The sequence below is a fragment of the Neolamprologus multifasciatus genome, chromosome 18 (assembly GCF_963576455.1).
Source record: "Neolamprologus multifasciatus chromosome 18, fNeoMul1.2, whole genome shotgun sequence".
Taxonomy (NCBI): domain Eukaryota; kingdom Metazoa; phylum Chordata; class Actinopteri; order Cichliformes; family Cichlidae; genus Neolamprologus; species Neolamprologus multifasciatus.
This window is the reverse complement of record NC_140456.1, coordinates 16,480,317-16,503,727: the sequence shown is the minus strand read 5'-3', so window position 1 is coordinate 16,503,727 and position 23,411 is coordinate 16,480,317. Positions and strand designations below refer to the sequence as shown.

Genomic DNA, 23,411 nt, shown 5'->3' with positions numbered 1-23,411 from the left:
TTGGACGACGCTAAAAGCGAAAAAGTCGGACAACAGAGGGTCTGCCATGTGAAAATTATTTAAAAAAACTACAATTGCTACTCGGAAATTGCGTCAGTGTGATCAGAAGTGACGTCAAAGTCGTTTTGTTGACATTTGTTAGCGAAAGACAAAAACAGTGCACACGCACAGGTTGATGTATTTTTGGAAATCAAGTAACGGACCGCGGAACCGACCGAAGACAGCCGTGTTGTAACTGAAACGAAGTTGTGTGAGATAAGCGAGCTGTGGTGAAGAGGTGGACACTGAGCAGCAAACACTAAAAAAGGGATAAAGATCAGTAGATGAACCGACGGCAGACGGGAACAAAACAAACCGTGTCACCCTGACTACAAGACTGGCTGAATCATTCACAGGTTAGCCAGCCGCTGCACAGTCATTTGGCTCAGGTAGTAATCTTTTATTAACGTAAGGGACGCTCATTACTAACTATACGGAAGCTTCATGTGCTGAAATTTTAACTCCAACGCAGAATTTTACTTGTCATCATGGTCGTGTAGGGTTACACAAGCGCCGTCCGTTAGTGGAGCAGGTTAGCAGGCTAATGTTAGCTGTAGCTAACCTCCTTTCTTCCTGAAGTGCTCGAGCTGCTAAGTAGCTAGCTGCAGGATGTAGTTGTGGTTGCTAGTTTGCTTTCGTTTCGTATAGTCTTTAGTACAAGTAGCTCGTTAGTTGTGGAGAGGTGACCTGAAGAATGTGAAGCACAATGGCCAACTTTGAAGCTTACCAGGAGTATCAGAGAATTGATGACTACGAGGAGGACTCACCACCAGGAGAGGAGGATTTACTGGTGCACGTGCCTGAGGGCCTAAAAGGTAAACATATTATTATTGCTTACGTTAAAAATGGTTTCTAATGTATGTTAAAGTTTTGTACTTGTTAAGGTTAAAAAGGCTGGCCATCTGCTGGCAAATGATGCAACAAATAAGGTTAAGTAAGTTGTAAAAGACTTCTCCCTTTCCAATGGTCTCATTTTTGTTTCAGACTCATGGCACCATATCAAGAACCTGGATAACTTCTTTACAAGGATATCCTTTTAAACTCTGTGAACAAACTGGCAAAAGCCAGAATGATCCCTTTTACATCATTTGAATGTCACTTCTGCTGCTGCTGCTATGGGATCAAATATGAATATTTAGATATTGTGTTACACGGAACATTGTTATCACTAAACTGTGCAGTCAGCTTACTTATAGTGAATGTCCACACCCTAAATACTTATAGTTAAAATAATTGCCTACCTGTTGTAGGGCTGTTTAAAATTTTCCTTAACCATGTTGTTCACATCTATCATTTTCATCAAAAAAATGGCTTTGCCTGTATGATGTTTTCCGAGTTCTTTGAACTTGCGTAAGTACTGAGTTGCACAGAAATACTCACTATGTTGAGATGGCTAAAATATTGCACCATCATAGCAGGTGATACACATTGAATGCAAAACATTAGGTTGATGTGTGTTTGCAGATCTAAGAGGAAATTTGTTTGGCCTTGTGTATGTGTCTGTGAGTTAAGTGCACCCCAGCCTTTGATGACAATACCTTTTTTTTAAGCAATTCCTTCTCTAAATGTTATTTTGTATCTTTTTTTTAATGTGGTCATTTATTCTGTTATGACTTTTTCTGTTAGGATTAATCCCTTCACCAGCTGTCATGTTAATGCAACATATTTTTTATATTCCTGCTGTTTGTGCTGCTGCCATGCCTGTATGACATTTGTTATTCCTGGTGTTTATCAGATGGGGCGACTTTACTTAACTACAGTGTTATCCACTGATCAGTTGTTGTAGTGTATTGCTTATAACCTAATTATTTATAGCAGTTAAACATTAAACAGTTTTTATTGTTATCTTTTGGTTTTCTTGGTATTTTCATTAAGTGTGAAACCTAATCACTCTCTTTTTTTTATCTCACCCTCACAGTCAGCTATTGTTTGTTGTCACATTCACAACGTTCCTTGTCAACTGCGTGGAATACGATGTCCTGTTTGCCAATCGAGCGGTCAACCACACAGGGCCAATCCAGAACCCTTTGGACCGGAACAAAGTCACACTGCCAGATGCCATCCTACCAACTCAGGAGTGCACTGCAAGGTAATGATGGCATATTACAATCCTACAGACACTTTACGTGTCGGAAGGAGATTCGTTTTCTTTTTTTTTCTGGTGGGAAAAGGATGAGTTGACTTAATCTGACAGAATGTACAGGCATGAAAAGTCATGCACATTCCAGGAAGTTTGATTAGACACTTTGTTCTCAAGCGGAGTCCAGGATTAGAGACAGGCCTTTAGAGGGATGTCATTATTCTGACTTAATACAGTCGCAATTAGACTTTCACACTAAATCTCTTTATGGGCTGTAAATGATTTGGCTCAGAGTGCAAGATACAGTCACATACTCTGAGAAAAGAAAAAAACTTATTTAACTGTAACCAGCATGTTTTCTCATTTAATCTAGAAATCTGTTAGAACTCTCTTGTGTTTGTAATGCAAGGCAATGGTTTATCATCAGATTAATTAGTTAATTGGTTTTTTTTTGTTTGTTTGTTTGTTTGTTTTTTCATTTTTGGTGTTTAATTCACCTTGAGATTGGTAGCTTGAACATTTCTGCAACTCATGGTTACTTGGAGGGAGGTGTTTGTTTTGAGAGCTCAGCCTGGCTTTGGAGAACAGAGCGATGTAATTGATAGCTATGGTGAGGTACAGCTAGCCAACCGCGATGCTGACAGCTTGGCTGGGACAGCGAGCTGACTACCACATGACACCTCACAAGCTGACTGCAGGAGTAAGCCCCCCACCTACCCCTCCCACTCCTGTGTTGTCACTTTTTTTTTTTGACAACATGTAGCCTAGACTCAGCTTGACTGCAGCTCAATAGTTGTTTATATCAAAGGCAATGACGTCCGACTGCTTGGATTTCTAATTTGGGAACAACTTGTCCCACAGTTTAGGTTCTCTCTGTCCTCTTCATACCCCATATCTAATTTCCCTCATAAAGCAGCTTTAAAACGCTCGGAATGAAAACAAGATTGTATTTTGTTTAATACATCTGAATGTTACCTCATAAAGAGCTTTTACAGTTGCACTGAAATTTGCTAATGTTTGTTTAGACACATGGGAACATTAAAGGGTTTCCTTAAATTTAGAATATAATGTGCAGACATCCACCACTGTACTTTAAACACCCCCCCACCAAAAACATGTTAACTGAAGTTTACTAGATTGCTCCATCTAAGATCAGCTGTTGCATACTTCAAATAAATATTATGTCATTAGATAATGAAGAGCCAACTTAAATTATTAGGAGAGGAGAGGTGAATGTGTGTAGATAGATAGATAGATAGATAGATGAATACTTTATTAATCCCGCAAGGGAAATTGTTGTGTTACTGCAGCATGATAAAGAGTAAAAATAGTACAGTCTACAATAAATGACAAATAAACAACACAGTTAAAATAAAAGTGCCACAGATGCACAGTACGGGCCTTACTGAGATAGTGCAGGAATTTTATACACACAACAGTAATTGAAAAAAAGGTAAAAGTATAAATGAAGTTAGTTAAAAACCATAAAGTATGACCGACATTGTGTAAGAGATTTTACATTTTACAATGACTCTACATTATGAACAGTGTTTATTATGTATGAATTGATACATGAAGTTAGCCATGTTTGAAAGGGGCTTTTGTTTCTGTTCAGGATTCAAGAGAACAGCTGGATCATATTCCTTCTCATCATGGCTGCTATATTCTGGATCTATCGTCTCGTTAAGGTCATTTGCAACTTTTTGAACTACTGGGAGATCAGGCAGTTCTACATCAAAGCACTGAAGATCAGAATGGTGAGTGCACCAACTTGAGACGAGTATTAAGGTCATTCAAACAAATTCTTTTGACTCATGTTCATTGGTATGCAGAGAGATGATAAATCTCAGTGTTCTAAATTGTGGCTTTGTCTCAATGTGAGTGGGTTCCTTGTGTCTTTCTCCCAGGATGAACTATGCAACTACACATGGCAGGAAGTCCAAGACCGTCTAATCAGCCTCCAGAGGGAACAGCAAATGTGCATTCACAAGAAAGAGCTGACAGAACTTGATATTTATCACCGGATCCTACGTTTTAAGAACTACATGGTGGCCATGATAAACAAATCCCTGCTGCCGGTGCACCTGCAGCTCCCCCTGCTGGGCAATGTGGTCTTTCTAACCCAGGGTCTGAAGTACAACTTTGAACTCATCCTTTTCTGGGGCCCTGGCTCACTCTTTCAGAATAAGTGGAACCTGCACCCCAAGTACAAGCGCAGTGGAAACCGCCTGGAGCTTGCCCAGCAGCTCAGCAGGGTCATCCTCCTGATGGGTTTGGCCAATTTGCTGCTATGTCCCTTCATCCTAGTGTGGCAGGTGCTCTATGCTTTCTTCAGCTACACAGAAGTGATCCGCAGAGAACCTGGGAGCTTGGGCGCACGTCGATGGTCCCTCTACGGTCGTTTATACCTGCGTCACTTCAATGAGCTGGACCATGAGCTGCACGGGCGTTTGGGTCGTGGCTACAAACCCACTTCCAAGTACATGAACTCGTTTACATCGCCACTGCTGACTGTGATTGCTAAGAACATTGCCTTCTTCTCAGGCTCAGTGCTGGCTGTTCTCATCGTACTTACAGTCTATGATGAGGATGTTCTGACAGTGCAGCACATTCTGACTGCTATTACTGTGCTGGGGGTGACAATAACTATCGCAAGGTGAGTCCTCAAAGCAAGCCCACCCAGTCAGTCATCGAAAAACAACTACAATATACACTGTTACAAATTATTTGTCTATTTTTATTTCATTTATTCAGCTGAAAGCTAATCAGTGAAGTAATTCTTTAAATAACTCGCATTAAAACTATGAGCAAGTATTAGATATTCTTCATCAGGTACTCCATCTGAATTTGTAACTTTTTATGATAAAGCTTTTCTCTTTTGCTTATCCATTTGTCTCATATGTGCAGGTAATGCACAGCTGTAATGCTGACATTTTGTACCTGTCCCATGCCAGGTCTTTCATCCCAGATGAGCATATGGCATGGTGTCCAGAACAGCTGCTGCAGTGTGTGCTGGCACACATTCACTATATGCCAGACCACTGGAGGGGCAACGCTAACAAGAGTGAGACCCGTGACGAGGTGGCACAGCTGTTCCAGTACAAAGCGGTGAGGAATGCAGAAACTCAGTGGATAGGAACACACTTCTCACACTCAAGTCAGACTGTCAGACTGAAATTATGTGCTTGTTCTGGCTGTGATGAGGGTTTTTAATCCAGGACCTAGGTAATACTAAAACTGTCAGATTGGTCACAGTCATATTTTTATAGGGTGTACATAAAATAAAATGTACAGAACCAGAAATTCACGTCATCTCTGTCCACTCAGGTGTTCATCTTGGAGGAGTTGCTCAGTCCTATTGTCACACCCTTCGTTCTCATCTTCCTCTTGAGAAACAAGTCTCTAGAAATCATTGACTTCTTCAGAAACTTCACCGTGGAGGTCGTTGGAGTTGGTGACATCTGTTCCTTTGCCCAGATGGACATCAGACGCCATGGAAACCCAACAGTAAGACCCATTCCTTTTGTCTGGCAGGTCTGAATGAACAAATGTCTCAGTGAATGAAGACTGTGGAAAAAAAAATGATATCAAAAAGGTGATATGTCTATTGTTGTTGTTTTTTCAGTGGCTGTCAGAAGGACAGACAGAGGCATCTGTGTACCAGCAGGCTGAAAATGGCAAAACGGAGCTGTCCCTCATGCATTTCACCATAAAGAATCCACGGTGGCAGCCCCCTCAGGAGAGCTCAGTGTTTATCAGCCATTTAAAGGAGAAGGTGCACCATGATGCACAGGCCGGCCCCTCCACACAGCTGCTGCTCTCAGAGGCGCCTCTCTGCACTTCGCTGCAGTCCAACGAGTCTGGCACTGGGGTAGGAACCAAGTCGATAACACAAACATCAAGAAATATTAATTTGCTCAAAAACGATATAGGCAGCTAATGTAAAAAGATAACTCAGTAATGCAGTCATCCCTTACCATTAGGATCATCAGTTTTTCCCTATAAATACTTAATGCCTAAACTACTAGAAATTTGATTACTGATAATGGCTTCATTATGAAATATATTGTTGTAATTTCTATTCTCATTCATTTTTTTCCTTTATTTTTTTGTAACTTTCTGACATTTGTTGTTTCCAGGCTGATAATCTTTTGGCCAGTGTCCTGGCTCACCCTGTTATAACTGCATCTGGACTGCAAGGGCGAGACCATCGACTCATCCCACCAAGCACCGCTGCTTCTGCTGCAGCCAGCGTTCTCGCCTCTTTGTCTACATCTCAGCTCGCGCATACCAGTCGTGGCCGGTCACACAGCCTCCTGCCCTCCTCCCTCCACCCTGAGACTACCATGTACCACAGTGAGCGCACCGTAATTGACAGGTATTTTATATACTTCTATTCTGAGCTTATTTATAAGAAAACAATAGCAAACAAAATCCAAATGCTTGTTATCAGCTTTGAAAAAAAAAAGTGTTTGGCTTTTTTTCCCAGTATGTCTAACAGTGACTCTCGTGTCCGGAGCAATGCACTGCAGTCAGAGTTTGCCTCAGCCGAGATGAGTCTCCATGCCATCTACATGCATGAGGTAATTTCCTGTTCATGAACTATAGCCTCTAAAACATATATGTGTGTGTATCCAATGTCCCTTTTTTTCCTCCAAAATTTTAGGTTCTATGTTTGCACATAGACATGCAGAAACATGCAAATCTTTACTATGGTCTCTCATGTATCATCGTAGCTTCAGTTTATGGTTTCATTTTTAGTATTGCTTAAAAGATTTAATGCTCGAAAGGCACATTTTGAGCCAGAGTAATGCTTTTAGTATCTTTTGTAGTACCATAAGTTTAGCACCCCTTTCTGCTGCACATTGAAAACTGTTTGTCTCTTCAGCTCCACCAGCAGAGCTCCCACCCACCAAGAACTTCAGGCCAGTGGCATAATCCAGTGCCAATGAGAGATCTGCACACACACACTGGTAAATGAAAGTGTTGATTTTTAAGAACCTGTTATTTTTAATTCAGCCAAAGATTATATTGTTGGTGTCAATTCAGAATCAAATGAATGTGACAAAAATTCTTGTTGTGCTGAAATCCTGGTTCTGATGTGGATACCCTGATATTACAAATCATTAGACAGCAAACCAATAGATATTATACCCTTATTCTCAGGTTACCAGGCACACAGCGGCCTCAGTTCCAGCATTTCTGTACCCACCACTGTCCATCTTGGTGGCTGGCAAGAGGTAGAAGAAGAGGAAGAAGACGATCAGGAGATTAATAGTGGATCTACTCCAAAACAGGGCACTGGGGGTAGTTGTTGAAGTGCCTTTTGTCATAAGGTATACGCTCTCATTTCAATGCTCTGTGGTTCTGTATTTTTGGGCATTGTTTGTCCTGAAGCTACAATGCCGTGATCACTTCTCTTCTTTTTTTTTTGTTTTTGTTTTTGTGTTTTGGTTTTGTTTTGTTTTTTAGTGTTTACATTTTACTTTCTTCAACGAAAGTTGTGGCCTTAGATGATCTTCATGGAGAATTTAGCATGGACCTTTAATACACCATTCAGCGTTTTTAGGAGGGACTCATTGAATAACCACAGTCTCTGCACCTCTACGCCTCATCCTGTCATATCAGGCAGACTATGGCATCAGGGAAACCATATGTCTTCCGTCCACATTGTCACAATTTTCTTATCAACTTGTAGGAACTTTTCCCGAAGCTCGTATGACAGAAAGATCGGTGTAGTGAGGTGTAATGAGGTGTAGTGTAATCATAGATCCACTGTGCGACGATGGGCGCGAAACGCGAAAGGTTCATCACAACTTCTGCTGCGCACAAATCGAGTATTTGAGCATCACAGGGTATTACGGTGCAAGTATAATTGAAGTTTTCCACAGAATAGTGTCTCAATCTGTGCCACAGCATGAAGTCTTCAAATTGTATCTTGTCTGCCTGAACAATTTTAGTCATCTGGGGGGGGGGGAGCATTTCAGAGTTGTGCTATTTGACTCTTGTAAAATGTAAATACACTTTTGCATCTTGCTTGTTCCTTCAAAGGTCACATTTTTTACTACTAGATCCAATTCCTACAAAATATACCAAGTATTGAAATGATTCAAAAGTTCACTATACAGTAGCCGCACTGCTAAAACACTATGTGTATCTGGGTTTTCCTTGAGCCTAAGCATGCACATGGTTTGATGCTGCTGTCTGTGTTTAGTGGTCCTAAATGCAGATTTTTGGTCAGTGTTGTTGTTTCTGCGGCTCATCTGTCAAGACAGTTGCTTTTCCTCAAAAGCAGAGCCGTAGTAATGGGCACCAAGTACACTTGTCTTAGAAATCCCAATGCAGATAGAAGATGTAATTGAAAGCTGTTTAAGCTGGACACAGCCAGCGTTATGCCTTAACACCGATGTAAAAACATGTATTTAAATCCTAGTTTTCCGCATTACCTCAGCTGTGGAGGAGAAAAAACGAATACACAAATCGATACCTCTGTAGTGTATTTACTCTTGTGTAAATATTTATTATACATAAACGTTTTTTTCATTCTAGAGGTGCATCTTTCGACTGCATTTTGATTTTAATGGCAGGTGTAGGTGGAAACCATTTTTTAAAAGAACAAAACAGTAAGGTGTTGCTTTTTTTAAATACTTTGTGTGCTTGTTACCATTTTTTGTGCTTTCCCTCAAACTGATCATATAAAAATGGAACTTCATCATAAGGGCTGATTTCAGAGTGCGTGCTGCATAAGGACGGCAGTTCTGCTAAGACTTTATTTTTCCAAAGTAAGATCATTATATATATTTATTTCCCCACATATGTAATTGATACAGGTATATAGAGAGCTATAATTTATTTAGGAAAAAAAATTAAACAATCATAAACTTTTACGAATGGAGGTGGTGTGTGGCCCCTCTTACAATGTGGTTTTTGTCTTTAATTTTGGTGTTATTGCAAAGATGCCATGCCCAGCGGCAAGATGGTGAATGCAATTGCCGGTAAACCCTGAAATAAACTGGGACAAAATCTCGTAGTTGATCTAGTGATGAAAATATCAACCCAGTGTTATTGCATTCTGCAAAGGAATATAAATTGAGCCCTCCACCTCTATAAGACTTCAGAGTGTGTCCTAACCCTCTCGTGTGTTTGGAAGCGGTTTCACTCTCACGTTGAGCGTGCATGCGTCTGTGGAGGGAATGCATTTTAACATCTGCGTAATTATGCTAACACTTTTGCACTGATTGAAAAGCATTTTTAGTGTGTGTGTGTGTGTGTGTGTGTGTGTATGTACTTGCATCCTGATTTAACTTTATAGATAAGCATTGCATCAGCCTGTGTTGTGTTGTCATTGTTCCTCAGCAGACTATAAGGAAACACTGTCGCCAAGCACATAATGTTTTTTTGCTGGGTTTTTTTTTGTTTGTTTTTTATTTTTTCTTCTTCCACTGGTCAGTAAATGTCTGTTTCCCTCACACGGCCTTAAATGTGCTTACATGCATTTCTTGTGTTCGCAGTTCATTTGTGGTGTTTTTTCCATATGAGATGAGTTTGTGTTGTGGAGACACTGGAGCTCAGCTTTGAACACAGAGTTTTGATAGTCTCCACATTTACACGCCATGGTAGTGTCTAATGTTAGTCGTTTTATTATAAGCAGTGCCTTGGTAATAAGGATTAGCATTTGCTCTTTTTAGAAGCCGTCTCATGTTAACCAACAAATTTGCTTTCACATATTTACCAGCACATAGGATGTACAGTATTTTTGATTTCCATGCCATTGTGTATAGCATCGAGTGCATATAGTGAAACTGTGGATATGTCTTGTTAGCTGACAGGTCAGTCTGTTGTATCTGACAGTGCACTTCTTTTGTCATGGGACTGCGCTGTCTTTAACATCCTGAAGAAGCGGGAGCATCCCATGTAATTGGCAGTGCCATTATGGCAAACCTTCTGATCATACTATGGTTTCTTATCCACTATATAGACCAGTCGAAGGATCACAGTGACTGGAACAAGGTGCTATGTTTTCATCCTGAAATGGTGAATTTGTTTTCTTTCTTTCTTTTTTTTGTGGTTACAAAAGTTTGTCTGTATGTTTTTGTTCTGTATATTGAGCAGCATTAGCTGAAATATGAAACATGCCAAAAGAACTTGTTTTCAGCACAGCTTTACAGTACGTGTTGTTTTCAGAGACCGAGTAGAGAGGCAAATACATCTAATTTTGAGTGTATTTAATCGTTCTGTGTGTGGTTGATTATGTAATGTTTATTTAAAATAAAAAAGAATAAAGTTTAATTTTCTTTGTTTTTGTTTTTGCTGTTGCTTGAAAGTAGTTTTTAACTTAACTTGTAAAAACTTAAATACTTAAACAACTAGATTCTTTACCCTCACATTTTCCAACCAAAGGAGTCTACTGTGTTTTCCATTTGTTTGGTTAAATAATAACTGTAGACAAGAGACATTATAGATGGATAGATAGATGCCCAGAAGTTTGAACTATAACACCTAAATCTATATAACAATAAAAAATAAAGTATTTAGTGAACAGCTTCTGAATGAATATAAAGGTTTTATACAGATTTATTCACATTTTGTTACTACTGTCATATATATGTTTTCCGTGCTTTTGTCCTTTGTCTCTTTTTCCCCTCTGACTTGCTCTATGACTCTTTCTAACCAGTTGATTCTGCTCACAGTCTTGTTGGAACTTATGAAGGAATAGCACATATACATAGTCCATTGATTAAACGTCATGTTACATCATACAGCATCAACAGCTGCATAAATCACATTCAGTGACCCTCATTTCTAGAAGAGTTCAGTGCCAGTGTTAGGGTAACCTGTTGATCTCTTTTTTTTGGTAAATTAGGACTTTTTGTATGGAATAATTAAGGTGAGTTGTTTTCTTTAACAGCACCTCACTGCCATGTGTTCCCACTATTGTCCTGTGCTTGCTATAATACTGTAAATACTATCAAGACTGTAAATAAATATCATGTGCTTCTTTTTTGCTAGTTTGTCTCATTTTTTATTTAATTGTTTTATTTCAAACATATAAGTAATATAAAAAATATATATTGGATACAAAAAAAAGGAATCGCTCTACCATACAATTTACATGCTTCAAAAGGGGTTAGGATGAAGCTTACGCCTACTTGATCCTGCCCACCTTATTGCTTGTTTTTAATGTTGTCCAAGCCCCTGGAGTATTTTGGAGAGGACATGCCTGCCATCTGCTGTTCAGTCTTAGTAATCTTAATCTTTGGTAGAACTAAAATTTGTCTCACTTGTCATCTGCCATGTAACTGTTCTTAAGGTAACACCCATGTGTTTCAAGCTGTGAACATGATACAGCTATGACCTTATTCTCGAAATGGCTGTGAGGTCATGTGGAAGGCCACGGAGACCGGACTGGAGAGTATACATTGCTTCCATTTAGCAAAAAAAAGTCTCATTACAAAGACATGTTTTACTTGGTGTTTAATCTTTAGGTTGCTAAATTATAGCCAGGCTGTTGGCAGGTGCCACGAGAGGGTGGTTACTGTCTGCAAGTGAGTTTTAAACATTTACCAAAAAGTTGCAGAAATATGTCGTGGTGTTGTTTTGGTATATTAAGTGATTTGAAATCAAGGAACCTAGCCTGTGCTAATTTGTGACACAGTAGCGCAGTAGAAGGTTTGGACGTATTTCATGCCAACACAGAGGATAGCATTATCTAAACTATTTTCTTCCTCAGTACACATACTCTAGTTAGAGTATGGAAACTAAACACAGTGGCCAGGAGAGGATGAAGCAGAGGAAAGCAGCAACAGTGGATTACCGTCTGCTAGAGTTTCTGGGAGTTTAAATCAGGGTCCAGGCTACCTGCTGCTGTCAGTCACTGGCACAGGGGGGAAAGCCCGCACTGGAAGAGTAAGAAAATAACATGGAAGCCAAAGTTTGGGGACAAAAGGGTTAACACTAGCTTTAGTCACTTTAAGTAGAATGATTTTTTACTAAAAGGAAATTGAGAGTCTATATTAAAAACGTGCACTGCAACCTGAGGTTTGTTGCCATGCTTTATCAAGTGATTTAATCAAAGTGAATACTTCACTAAGGATACATTTAAAGTATAACTGCATTCTAGGCCTTTCCACAATATGGACAATATGAAGTCATAACTTCATTCTGGGCCTGATGAGCTGGGGACAGCAGCTGTCACAGTGGATGTTGTGGAAAACAGTCTGCTGCAAGCTCAGTCAACCTCTCAGCCTAATCATAAGCAGATTAAGTGGATTTATTATTCACTACAACTACTGCAAATGAATGAACTATCAAGAGAGGCAGACTGATAGATTTATGTTTTTGTTCAGAGATCAGAGTGGGGTTTAATTCTATAAATAAGCAGAAGAATGAGGAAGCTGTTTGTGCCTTTGTCACCACTGAAAATGTTCAATGATATCAGAGTGCAGGCCAGATTCTGTTACTGGTAATATGATGACAGGGACTGGATTTGTGATGCAGTATCTAATGGTGTCTTGGTGTTAATTACCTTCACATTTAACCTGGTACATCCTGAGCTGTTGTAAGCTGAGGCAAACTTTCATTAAGTAGAGACAGAGGTGGCAAGAGATTGATTTGAGCATCTCAGATTTGCACATCTAAGAAAGTCTGAAACAAGTGAACAACAACAAGCGAAGAAGTGGAGGTTCAGTTTTGTTTGCAGCGCTGTTAAGTCTTCAAATCATGAATAATCCCCTACCGTACATAGTTTTCAGAATTATACCCTGCCTGTGAATTCTAAACCAGGCATGCCACCCAAAATGGGGGCTCAATTACCTTGACTATCCAAGTACAGAACATAAATCAAACTCATTTAAGTGAAAAATCTTAAAGGAAACTCATCTTTCTGTCAAGATAAAGAAGTTTAACTGAACATTCAATCCTTGAGATATCTTAATAGGAGAAAAAAGAAGCAGAATTTGGATTTAAAAGTACAAAAAAAAAAAAGTTATTTAATTACTTAAAAGAATAAAACTCTTTATCTGTTACTTCATTACTTTGGTGTAGTATGAATAGACATGGGGGGATTTTTTGTTTCGGAGTAGTAAAATCTCTAAAACCACGAAAATACAGTAAGTCCAAAATGTATGCCCTCCTTTACATTGGAGGGACAATTGACAGGTTTTGAATACAGTTAAAATGATATTAAAACAGAAGTAGTTAATAGGTGTTTAAACTTGTGTGGTAAAAAAAAACAAAACCTTTTTGTGGGCCAATTTACATGAGCCTGATTCTGCTGGCAGGGGCAGAATCAGAATTTGTTTATAGGCTTGACTATACACTCAAAAAAATGAAATTGAGTGGTTGTTACATGCATAAGATCCAAACTTGTAATTTGAAATAAATAATTCCATGTTTCTATGGTGAACGTAATTAAATCATGTAGCATCTGCATGAAATTCAGCAACTTAATTTGTTCTTGTTGAGATGACATCATACAATCTAGTAAGAGTGGTTAGTTGCCTGGATCCAGCCACTCTTACTAGATTGTATCAGTGGAAAATCAGTGGGGTTACAAGAGGTAGACAACCACACCACGTGTATGCTGTTACTATTTCTTATGGTTTAACTTGTCAAGGACAACAACATAAAGCATCATCAAGCATAGCTTTCCTACTTTTGTTAAGTCTGTATTGACAGATTAATGCCATGGTGGTTCGTGCTGTTGCCTCAGAGCAAGAAGATCCTGGGTTCAAATCCACAATGTGGCGAAGTTTGCAGTGGGTTCTCTCTGCGTACTCTGGTTTCCTCCACAGTTAAAAGTCATGCAGTTGTAAGGGTAACTGGTTATTCTAAATTACCCAAAGGTGTTAAAGTGCAAATGATTGTTTGTTTCTGTATGATAGACTGGCAACCTGTCCAGGATGTACCCTGTCCGTCTTGCCCTATCACTTCCGCAGCCCAGATAAAGATAAGAAGATGGGTGCATTGGAAGTTGCTGTAAATCCATTGACTTTTTTTTGTTGAACATTACTTAATATGAATACAACATGTACTACAGACATAAGTTACATTTCATTCATTCAACAAGATTATCATTGGTGTAACAAACAAATATTTTACTAGTTCATGTAACAAGACTGATTTTTGATGTGCCAAAGTGTTTAAACAATATAAGATGAATTTAAATAAATCTAATTAGACTAATGTGGTACAAACATGTTGATTGAACAAAAGTCAAATTAATTGAATGTTAATGTTAATATTATGTTAAACCTACACACATATATCGTGTTGACACAACACAATCAAGATGGATTAATATAACATGATTTGTTTAGATGGAATATAAGTGGCAAGATAAAATTACGTTCATCCAATGAATTATTTTTTTGAGTGTGTGTGTGTGTGTGTGTGTGGGGGGGGGGGGGGGCACTAAAATCTTGGGGTGGCGAACCCAAAAAAACATGAACAGTGCATGGGTGCAGCGTGACGATGGGAAATGTGAGGGATATATAAAGTGACGGGGGGGCTCTCCCTTGGTGGCGCCCCTGTCTGCCAGAGGTTTCTAACTGTTAAAAGGGAGTTTTTCCTTCCCGCTGTCGCCAAGGTGCTTGCTCATTGGGTGGGTCGTCTGATTGTTGGTGTTTCTCTGTATTATTGTTGGGTCTTTAACTTATAATATTAAGCGCCTTGAGGCGACTGATATATAACTAAACCTGAATTGAACTGAAACTCAATAAACTGCTAGTGCACGCGGCACATTTACACCTAGTATGAGTTGTTTATGACTTGTGTCCGTATTGTCGTCTCCAGCCTGCAGCAGCAGCAACCCAGCAGAGGCCAGGCCAGGCCAGTCTGCTCTCCTTCCCGAAGCCACCATCAGGCTATCTCCTATCTCCAAATGACAGGTCTATTTTGGAAAGGAGGCTGCGCCAAAATAGGCACGTCAGCTATGTGGCATCATGAGGCACCAGAGAAGAAAGAAAAAGTAAGTCTGCTCAACCGCCCACTGCAGGAGACAGGGGGATGTTTCACTATCTTGGATTTACAACCATTTTGAAATATATTTGAGGTCAACGAAGACTTTTTCTTGCCCCCCATGTGGAGCCCCTGAACGCTGTTGGAGAGGGCCATCATCCGGAAATCCTGACGGGCTATTGATTGTTTGGCCCACATGATTCAGCGCCTGAATTTCCTGAGCGGTTAAGGACTCAAGGTGAAGAAGCAGTAACACAACAGTTAACTCATTTTCTTACAGTAAAGTTTACATGGGAACTTGGTCGAAGTTAAAATTTCTTTTCCTTTTTTTGTTGGTTAATTTGAGTTTAGGTGCAGCTCAAAGAGGTAGATAACTGTCATTTTTCACCTGTGACTATTACAGGGGCTGATATGAGTTCATTAGCTAACCGCATCATCCAGCTGAAGTTTCTGTTATATTTAAGTAAACACAAGCTCCTTTGCCGAATTTTTTTTCGTGCTTTTTTACTAGCCAGAAGTCGTTCATTAAATTCCAGTGACTGTTTTACGAGTTTTCCTCAGCTGGTAGAAAACGGACAGTGCTAGAAATGAAGTATGTTTGTGAAGTGGGAGCTTTATCAAACAGCTGATGTCCCTTTCGCTTCTACAAATGGCAATGGACAGAGACGGAGTCTGACAGCTGAGGTTATTTTTGGGACAGGCAGTTAAAGCGGCAGAGGTGACAAAGCTGGTAAATGTCACTGTTTGAAAGGCACATAAGCGCTCTTTCTGACCTTGTTGTGAGGGAATTTGTTTGCTATTTAGCTTCTTTCCCTTTGAATAGGTCTTTGTATTGATGAATGTCCGCTGAGGCAGGGCAAGGATACGTTGACTGATATATAGCTACTGTAACTGTCAGCTATAAATATGCCACCCTAACTCTGGATTTATGTCTATTTTCATAGCATGACATATTTTAGAGAACACATAGCAGAATGCCAGATTTTACAATGGGTTTGTGTAAAGTTGACAGGTGTTTGTGGAGGAATATGATCTACAGGAAATAATAGAAAATGTATTTCTTTTTCTTGATATAGTTTTGTAATTTTTACATTTGGACTTCCTGGTTTATTTATACTTGCAGTTGAATATTGGGGTTTTTAATAAAAGTTATTAAACTTGTACATGTATAAATTCAGTTTTGTATTTATTTATTTAATCTTTTTATTGTTTCAATTACTTTATTTGTACCCATGGGTAGATTTGGTCTGCAGTAGAGAGTCATCCATCTTCCATCCATGCACACATTGTCAGTGCAAACACAGAAAATATAAAAGCTTAATAAAAAATACTGAAGAAATAATTGTACTATAATTACAGAGAATTCACTTGGCATCATGTAGGATAGCAACGCTATGCTCGGTTAATCTGAGTAATGGCTGCTGGAACAAAGTTGTTTTGTAAACTGTATTGTTTTGCACTTTGGGACGAGAAGCTCAAAGTCACTATGCAAAGGGAGCAAATTGTGCAGTAGACACTATAATTGTGGTGTACAGTGATGCTGAGCTCAGCCGTGGCTCACCAATCTGCCCTTTCTGTCCTTCACAGATAAATATCAGTTCAATTAAATTTTATATACATAGCACCAAATCACAGCAACAGTCACCTCAAAGTGCTTTATACTGTAAAGACTCTACAGTAATAGAGAGAAAACCCCAACAATCAGATGCCTCCCTATGAGCAAGCATTTGGTGACAGTGGGAAGGAAAAACTCCCTCTTAACAGGAAGAAGCCTCTGGCAGAATCAGGCTCAGGGAGGGGCAGCCATCTGCCATGACTGATTGGGGTCAGGGTTAGGATGAGGGTAGGGCGAAAGGACAAAAGATACATTCTGAGAGAGAGGCAGAAATCAACACCGTGACACCAAATAAAAAGGATAAAATAGACTAAAAAAGCAGGATGAAACATGGTTTTATCAGTGTGGAGATTTTTTGCACACATGTTGCTTCAAAGTTGAGTTTGGACTCAATAACTGTTTCAAGATATTTATAAGACTTATAAGATGTGTAATATTTGCCCTTTGTTTGATCACAGGAACAAACGATGGATCAAAACTTGTTTGGAGGGGCCCCCAGGTTTCTCACTCGCCCAAAGGCATTTTCAGTGTGTGTGGGCAAGGATGCCACACTCAGCTGCACAATTGTGGGCAGCCCAACTCCACTGATAACCTGGGAAAAAGACAAGCTGAAGCTGACGTCCGGAGGCCGCTTCAAGACTGTGGAAGATGGAGACGTTTATCGCCTGACCATCTATGACTTAACTCTGGAGGACAGTGGACAGTACATGTGCAGAGCTAAGAACAGCGTCGGTGAAGCTTACGCCGCTGTAACCCTCAAAGTGGGGCTGCCGACAGAGATGTCTCAGAAGGCTCCTGTTTTCATGGTGAAGCCTGCCTCTGCACGTGTTGTTTTGGGCGGTGATGTTGTTTTCCACGGCCGAGTTGCAGCTTACCCTGAGGCCAACTTTGAATGGGAAAAGGATGGGCGCTACCTGGGGGAGACCAACCGCATCAAGATCATTTCTGAGAGTGATGGCAGCACTTTAAAGATCCAGTGCGTACGAAACCTGGACAGCGGCACTTATACCTGCAGGGCCCAGAACACTGTCGGTCGCGCGCAAGCTGCGGCTGGCCTCGTTGTAGATGCTCAGGATTCCCACCGCCAAGCTGTCGATAAGAGCAGCTCCCTTCTCTCTCACCTACAGAAGCGCAAAGAGGAGATCTCCATCTACCGCAATGAAGAAAGCAGCGCCTCCATTTCTTCCTCCTCCACGGCCAAAATCACGGATGCTTTCAGTTCTCTGGGCCTGGAACACGAGCTGCGAGCATCTGCCCTGGCGAAGCTTCCCAAAGGTGTATTCACTCGTACCTGCACTGTGACTGAGGGGAAGCATGCCAAACTCAGCTGCTTTGTGACCGGTCACCCCAAACCCCACATTATCTGGAGGAAGGATGGAACGAACATCAGCGAAGGCCGCAGACATGTCATTTATGAGGACCAAGCTGAGAACTTCATCCTGAAAATCCTGTACTGCAAGCAGACCGATAATGGCCTCTACACCTGCAATGCAACCAATATGGCTGGGCAGACCTACAGCGCTGTGTTAGTAACAGTCAAAGGTAAGCTATTACCATTTTTGAGCAATTGCAGTTAAGAAAATCCTCCTGAAGTAAGATTTTAGTAAAGATATGTTTGCATACTTCTGGCTTTACCTTAGTTTTTTGATAATGCTAACAAATCTCAACACACTTTCTCTCCGTAGTACTCAGGTCAAAGACCCTAACCCTCTGAAGATACAAATGTTTATAAGAAGCTCATACTTATGTACATATTTAATAGTTTAGAAGTCATGAATCCTTTTCTAGGAGAAGTAAATGGTTTATTTGATGAGGATATTTTGAGCTGCATATTAATTTATTACACTGTTTATAACACTGTCATGGTGTATCTATAATCTGCAGCATCCGTTGTACTTAAATATCGTGTCCCCCATGCTGCAGTGTGACTCACTTGTATATTTTAATAGTTACAAACTGAGAGCAGTGCTTACTGGGAACTGTAATTACTCTTCTGAATCTTCTGGGTGTTGTTGTTTGCCTTTTAACAACAAGACTGAATTCTGGCTCATCTCCTGAAGTAAGGTGTTGTGTTGCAGCTATTTTCTGCTGGCGATGAGTAGTTCACAGTTGCTAAGATGGTCACTCACTCAGTAGATCACTTTGGCACACTGCTGATGTGACTTCCCTCGGGAAGATGTTGGTCCAGGATATGAAGCTGTAGAGTTGCAGATTTTATTTCAGATATTAATTTCCAGTCAGTCCGATGTCGAGTGCCAAGCTGCCGATGTACCAGCTGAATTCAAAGTGCAGGAAAATTGGTTCTTTGTGTGATATTTACCCAGCAATTTGGTACTTTGCTGGAGTTTTGCAGAAAGATTTGAAATGGAAAGAAGTTTTACTATATGTGGCTAGAAAATAAATGGTAGTGTAATGGCAAATACAGTATCCAGCACATGAACTGCATGATAGTCTTTATATACTATTCTTTACTGGAGAAGTAGTTTGCTAATACTCATCCATTTTCTTTAGTACTTGTCCAGTTTAGGGTTTAGGGTTGAAGTTAAGCTGGAGTCTACCACAGCTGTCAACGGGTGGATAAGCTGGATACACCCTAGACAGGTTGCCAGTCTACCACAGGGCTAACATACAGAAAAAGAAAGCTATTCACACTTACATTCACACCAAGAATCACCAGTTAACTTAAAATGAATGACTCTGAACTTTGAGAGGAAGCTGGAGTGTCCGAGAGAGAACCCACACAGGCAAGGGAAGAACATGCAAAATTCACACATAAAGGCAGTGGATTGGAACAAGAACAAGAATATGAGATAAATAAGAGATGTTGACAGAAAGGATCCCATTCCTATCAGTGCACCTTGCAGTGTCACACCTATAAATGTGACAGACTGTCCATGGTGTAACCTGCCCCTTGGATTTGGAGTTTATTGCTACTTCTGGTGATAAAAAGTAATCTTATGTTTGCTTTGGAAGCCATCCTGTATTTGAAACTTTGCAGTGCCTGTTTGGATGCTATTACAACCATGCTTGAAGCAAAAATATCCAGCATGGCAAGATTAAATTAACTCACTTAGTCGAGCACACTTGTAGAGCACAGTTTAGGAAACATATTGGAAAACATGAATGCAAATGTTAAATATTTTATTTGGCTATACTGAGTGCTCAGGTTGAACTTATCTCACTTCTTAAATCTGATTTTCTACACTTGATTCCTGAATTTAAATTTTCTAGTTTCTCTCACTTTATTGATATTTCATTAGCCTGACATATATTTGAATATGTGGGTAAATACATGTAGAAGTTGAAAGTGTGATGTAGTTCAGCTTTGGTTAAAGATTCTGTCATATTTCCTTGTGCCAGAACCCAAGGTGCCATTCAGGAGAAAGCTGCAGGATGTGGAGGTGCAGGAAAAAACCTCAGCCACACTCATGTGTGAGGTGCCTCTTAGTTCCACTTATACCAACTGGTTCATGGAGGAAACGCGACTGCAGCAAAATGCTAAATATCGCATGGAGCAGGACGGCACCCTCCGTCGCCTCACCATACACAACGTTACCACCAACGACGATGGAGTTTATATATGCGAGATGAAAGAGGGCAGTCGCACTGTGGCTGAGCTCACAGTCCTGGGTACGGTAGAGACTCTTTTTCTTTCCACTGTTCTTCTTCATTGTTTGTGCACTTATCAAGTGTAATTACAGTTGTCTATATGGGTTTAATGTAAATATTACATGCATCTCATGTGGATACTTAATGCGACATGACCTGGTCTGTGAACGTTTACTACACTGGACCATTATTTACTGCTATGTCTATGTGAAAAATGCAGTTTTCAGTTCTGTTTTCTTCATCTCAAATCAGTTTCTTCTTATATCTCAGGTAACATAACTAAGAAGCTTCCTCGGAGGACAGTAGTTCCTGTTAGCGACACTGTCATCTTCTGCGTGGAGCTGGAACATCCCTATCCAGACGCCTACTGGACTCGCAATGGCGAGAAGTTAAAAGAGGATTCACGTATTTCCATCGGCTGCGTGCTTAGACAGTACACACTCACAATTAGAGATTGCCAGGCAGAGGACTCTGGAGAAGTGGCGTTTGTGGCTGGAGACTGCAAGACATCCACCCGATTCTCAGTTACCGGTGGGTTAAATGTTGTTTGATACATTCTGATGATATCTGTAGTAAATATATACAAAATATTTTGTGGCGATTGATTTAAATTCAATTTATTTTATTTATATAGTGTAAAATCATTTCAACAGTTGCCTCAAGGCGATTTTTATTGTAAGGTAAAGATCCTACAATATTCAAGAGAAAACCCAACAATCAGACAACCCCCTATGACTAAACACTTGGCAACAGTGGGAAGGAAAAACTCCAGCCATCTGCTGCAATCTTTTGGGGATGAGGGGAGGGTGACAGGACCCTTTGGTACAATAATGAACCAAACATTTTTTGAATTATACAAAACAGTGTATCTCGATATATTTCTTGTTGTTAGGTCAAATATCAGCATATATTAAATACAAAAGAAGAACTGAAACTAGTACTTCAACTAAATAACATCACAATATTTTTCTCTAGCTGCCCGGAAGCATCCTCCCGATCCCCCAGTTGACGCTGTGGTGCAGAACAAAACAGAGTCCTCCATCACCATTCAGTGGTCTCCTCCTGACAGTGACCGCCCTGTCCCCATCAAAGGCTACGTTGTAGAGCGAAGGAAGGTTGGTACCCAAATGTGGCAGAGGTGCAATGCTGAAGAAACCATTGTCGCAACAGAGTTTACAATCTGCAACTTCACTGAAGAAGCTAGCTACCAGTTCCGTATCTCTGCCATTAATGACTTTGGGCAGAGTGCCTACCTGGAGGTACCTGGAACCTTCTACCTTGGTAAGACTGAATTCTCTGTGATTGTTGTCATTTATGTCTCTGTTTGGTTTTGGTTCTTCCTTCTTAAAATCCTGTTTGCGGGCCTCTTTTCAGAACCCACTGCAGAAATCAGAAAAGGTCTGATTAACAGCACTGGAGTCTCCGGTGAGGAATTCTCCATCTCTGTTGAGCTGTCTGCTGTTTGCTCAGGCTTCTGGTCCCTAAACGGACGCCTTTTGCGCAGCGGAGCCGACTACCTCATCACCAGGTCAAAAAACATACACACATTGCTCATCCGAGTTGTGACCATGGAAATGAACGGAACTGAAGTCAAGTTTGTGGGTGGAGGCTCACAAAGCAGTTGCATCCTCAATGTGAAAGGTACACACTAGAGAAATGACTTCAGTCCTATTAATTTGTGTCTTTTTTGTGTGTTTTTTTTCTTCCAATCAGTAATACCCTCTTACAGTGCCATGTTGTTTTCAGCCCCTTCTGTTAGGTTCACCAACAAATCCGATCATCTAGAGGTGGTGACCTGCAGAGCCCAAGCCACTGCTCAGCTGACTGTTGAGGTGTCAGATTATGACGCACAGGTTAGTGATAGAAATATGTAAATAATTTGTTTTAGTTTTGGCCTTTACAGACTCTATTAAAACAGCTGTTTTAATATAACATTTAACATCTTTTTGAAAGAGCTTTGTAGATGTGTCAATAGGATATTTAATTATCCTAATTATACGTCTACATATTATTATTGTAGGGTCTACCTTACAATATAAAGCTCTTTGAGGCGGCTGTTGTTGTGATATGGCGCTGTATAAATAAAATTGAATTGACCTGACAAACACAAAGAGCTTTACTTGAGTAATTTACTTAAGTACTGGTTTAATGTACTTGTATTTTAATTTAAGCACTTCTGTGTAGTGTTACTTCCTGCTTCTACTCTACAATATTTTTGATTCAAATTCGACATGATTAATATGCTTACTTTAGGTACCTCAAATTATATTTTGACTATACAACTTGTGCACTATTAAGTTACTTAATAGGATTATAACTTTTACTGTATACATTTTTTTCATTTTACCTAACACAAAATTCTGTTTTAACTCTTGTGTAACACAACTTTTCACTTTTCATTAAATACTCAAATTTCCTGTGACCGCCTTGTTCTTTGTCCTCCCATGCTACACCCTTGGTGCACCCTTTTCTGAATAATCTGCAAATGAGACACTTTTGTGTTTGAGTAATTCCAGTTAACATTAATAGCACATGTATGTGTTTGTGTGATCCTAACCTGTTTAATTTGGAAAGCATTTCTGTATTTCTTTCTTCAGGTGGTTTGGATGAAGAACGGACGGGAGCTAAAAATGGGCAAAAAGTATGAATATGTGATTAATGACCGCAAGAGGATCCTGATGGTACACAACGTCACTGAGGAAGATGTGGGCATTTATGATTGTGTGTTACCTGATGACAAGATGTCCATGCAACTCACTCTTAAAGGTATATGTGAAAATTGCAGCTAACTTTACATCATTTATTGCTTCAAATCACAATTAGGATTTTCCAGAGATGATTTTTGTAATAGGAACTAGGTTCAGGGTGCAAAACACCTCAAATGATTTACTGGAATGTGAGCTGCTCTGATTGCTTTTATCTTTGAGGCATCAAACAGATTCATTAGCTTGTCTCAAAAGAAACTGCCCGTGCTTTCAAGGACAAAATAAAATGGGCAGAAATGGTCCGCTAACTAACTCAAGTATGCTCTCTGTTTATTTTTCTGTTTTTAACTGTAAATGAATTTCCACATTAAGTGACTTCATCCTCCCACTAACCCATTACCCGAGT

General features: G+C 40.0%; 2 protein-coding genes across 22 annotated transcripts in view; both read left to right on the top strand.

The window, feature by feature from the left end:
* Positions 1–143: 143 nt before the first annotated feature.
* Positions 144–8,092, top strand: atg9b (autophagy related 9B). Of its 2 annotated transcripts, XM_085141431.1 has the most exons (14): positions 144–854; positions 1,024–1,069; positions 1,327–1,389; positions 1,958–2,128; positions 3,735–3,876; positions 4,027–4,775; positions 5,074–5,227; positions 5,447–5,626; positions 5,745–5,990; positions 6,259–6,497; positions 6,609–6,702; positions 7,008–7,092; positions 7,286–7,455; positions 7,592–8,092. In XM_085141431.1, the coding sequence occupies exons 1-13, from the start codon at positions 746–748 to the stop codon at positions 7,435–7,437; spliced, it is 2,430 nt and encodes an 809-aa protein (XP_084997557.1). In that variant the 5' UTR covers positions 144–745; the 3' UTR covers positions 7,438–7,455; positions 7,592–8,092. The 2 variants fall into 2 exon arrangements, with proteins under 2 accessions (XP_084997557.1, XP_084997556.1); XM_085141430.1 differs by having other exon boundaries at positions 7,286–8,092.
* A 6,793-nt stretch (positions 8,093–14,885) lies between these two features.
* The window catches only part of obscnb (obscurin, cytoskeletal calmodulin and titin-interacting RhoGEF b), a 57,531-nt gene continuing 49,005 nt past the window's right edge, over positions 14,886–23,411 (top strand). For 8 of the 20 annotated variants that reach the window (XM_085140201.1, XM_085140200.1, XM_085140199.1 and 5 more), the window contains exons 1-8: positions 14,887–15,314; positions 17,150–18,233; positions 20,052–20,321; positions 20,571–20,831; positions 21,276–21,581; positions 21,675–21,941; positions 22,047–22,153; positions 22,898–23,066. In XM_085140201.1, the coding sequence (XP_084996327.1) occupies positions 17,159–18,233; positions 20,052–20,321; positions 20,571–20,831; positions 21,276–21,581; positions 21,675–21,941; positions 22,047–22,153; positions 22,898–23,066 (2,455 nt within the window). In that variant the 5' untranslated portion in view covers positions 14,887–15,314; positions 17,150–17,158. Of the gene's footprint in view, positions 15,315–17,149; positions 18,234–20,051; positions 20,322–20,570; positions 20,832–21,275; positions 21,582–21,674; positions 21,942–22,046; positions 22,154–22,897; positions 23,067–23,411 lie in introns of all 20 variants that reach the window. The other 12 variants (XM_085140210.1, XM_085140208.1, XM_085140207.1 and 9 more) reach the window with 4 other exon arrangements.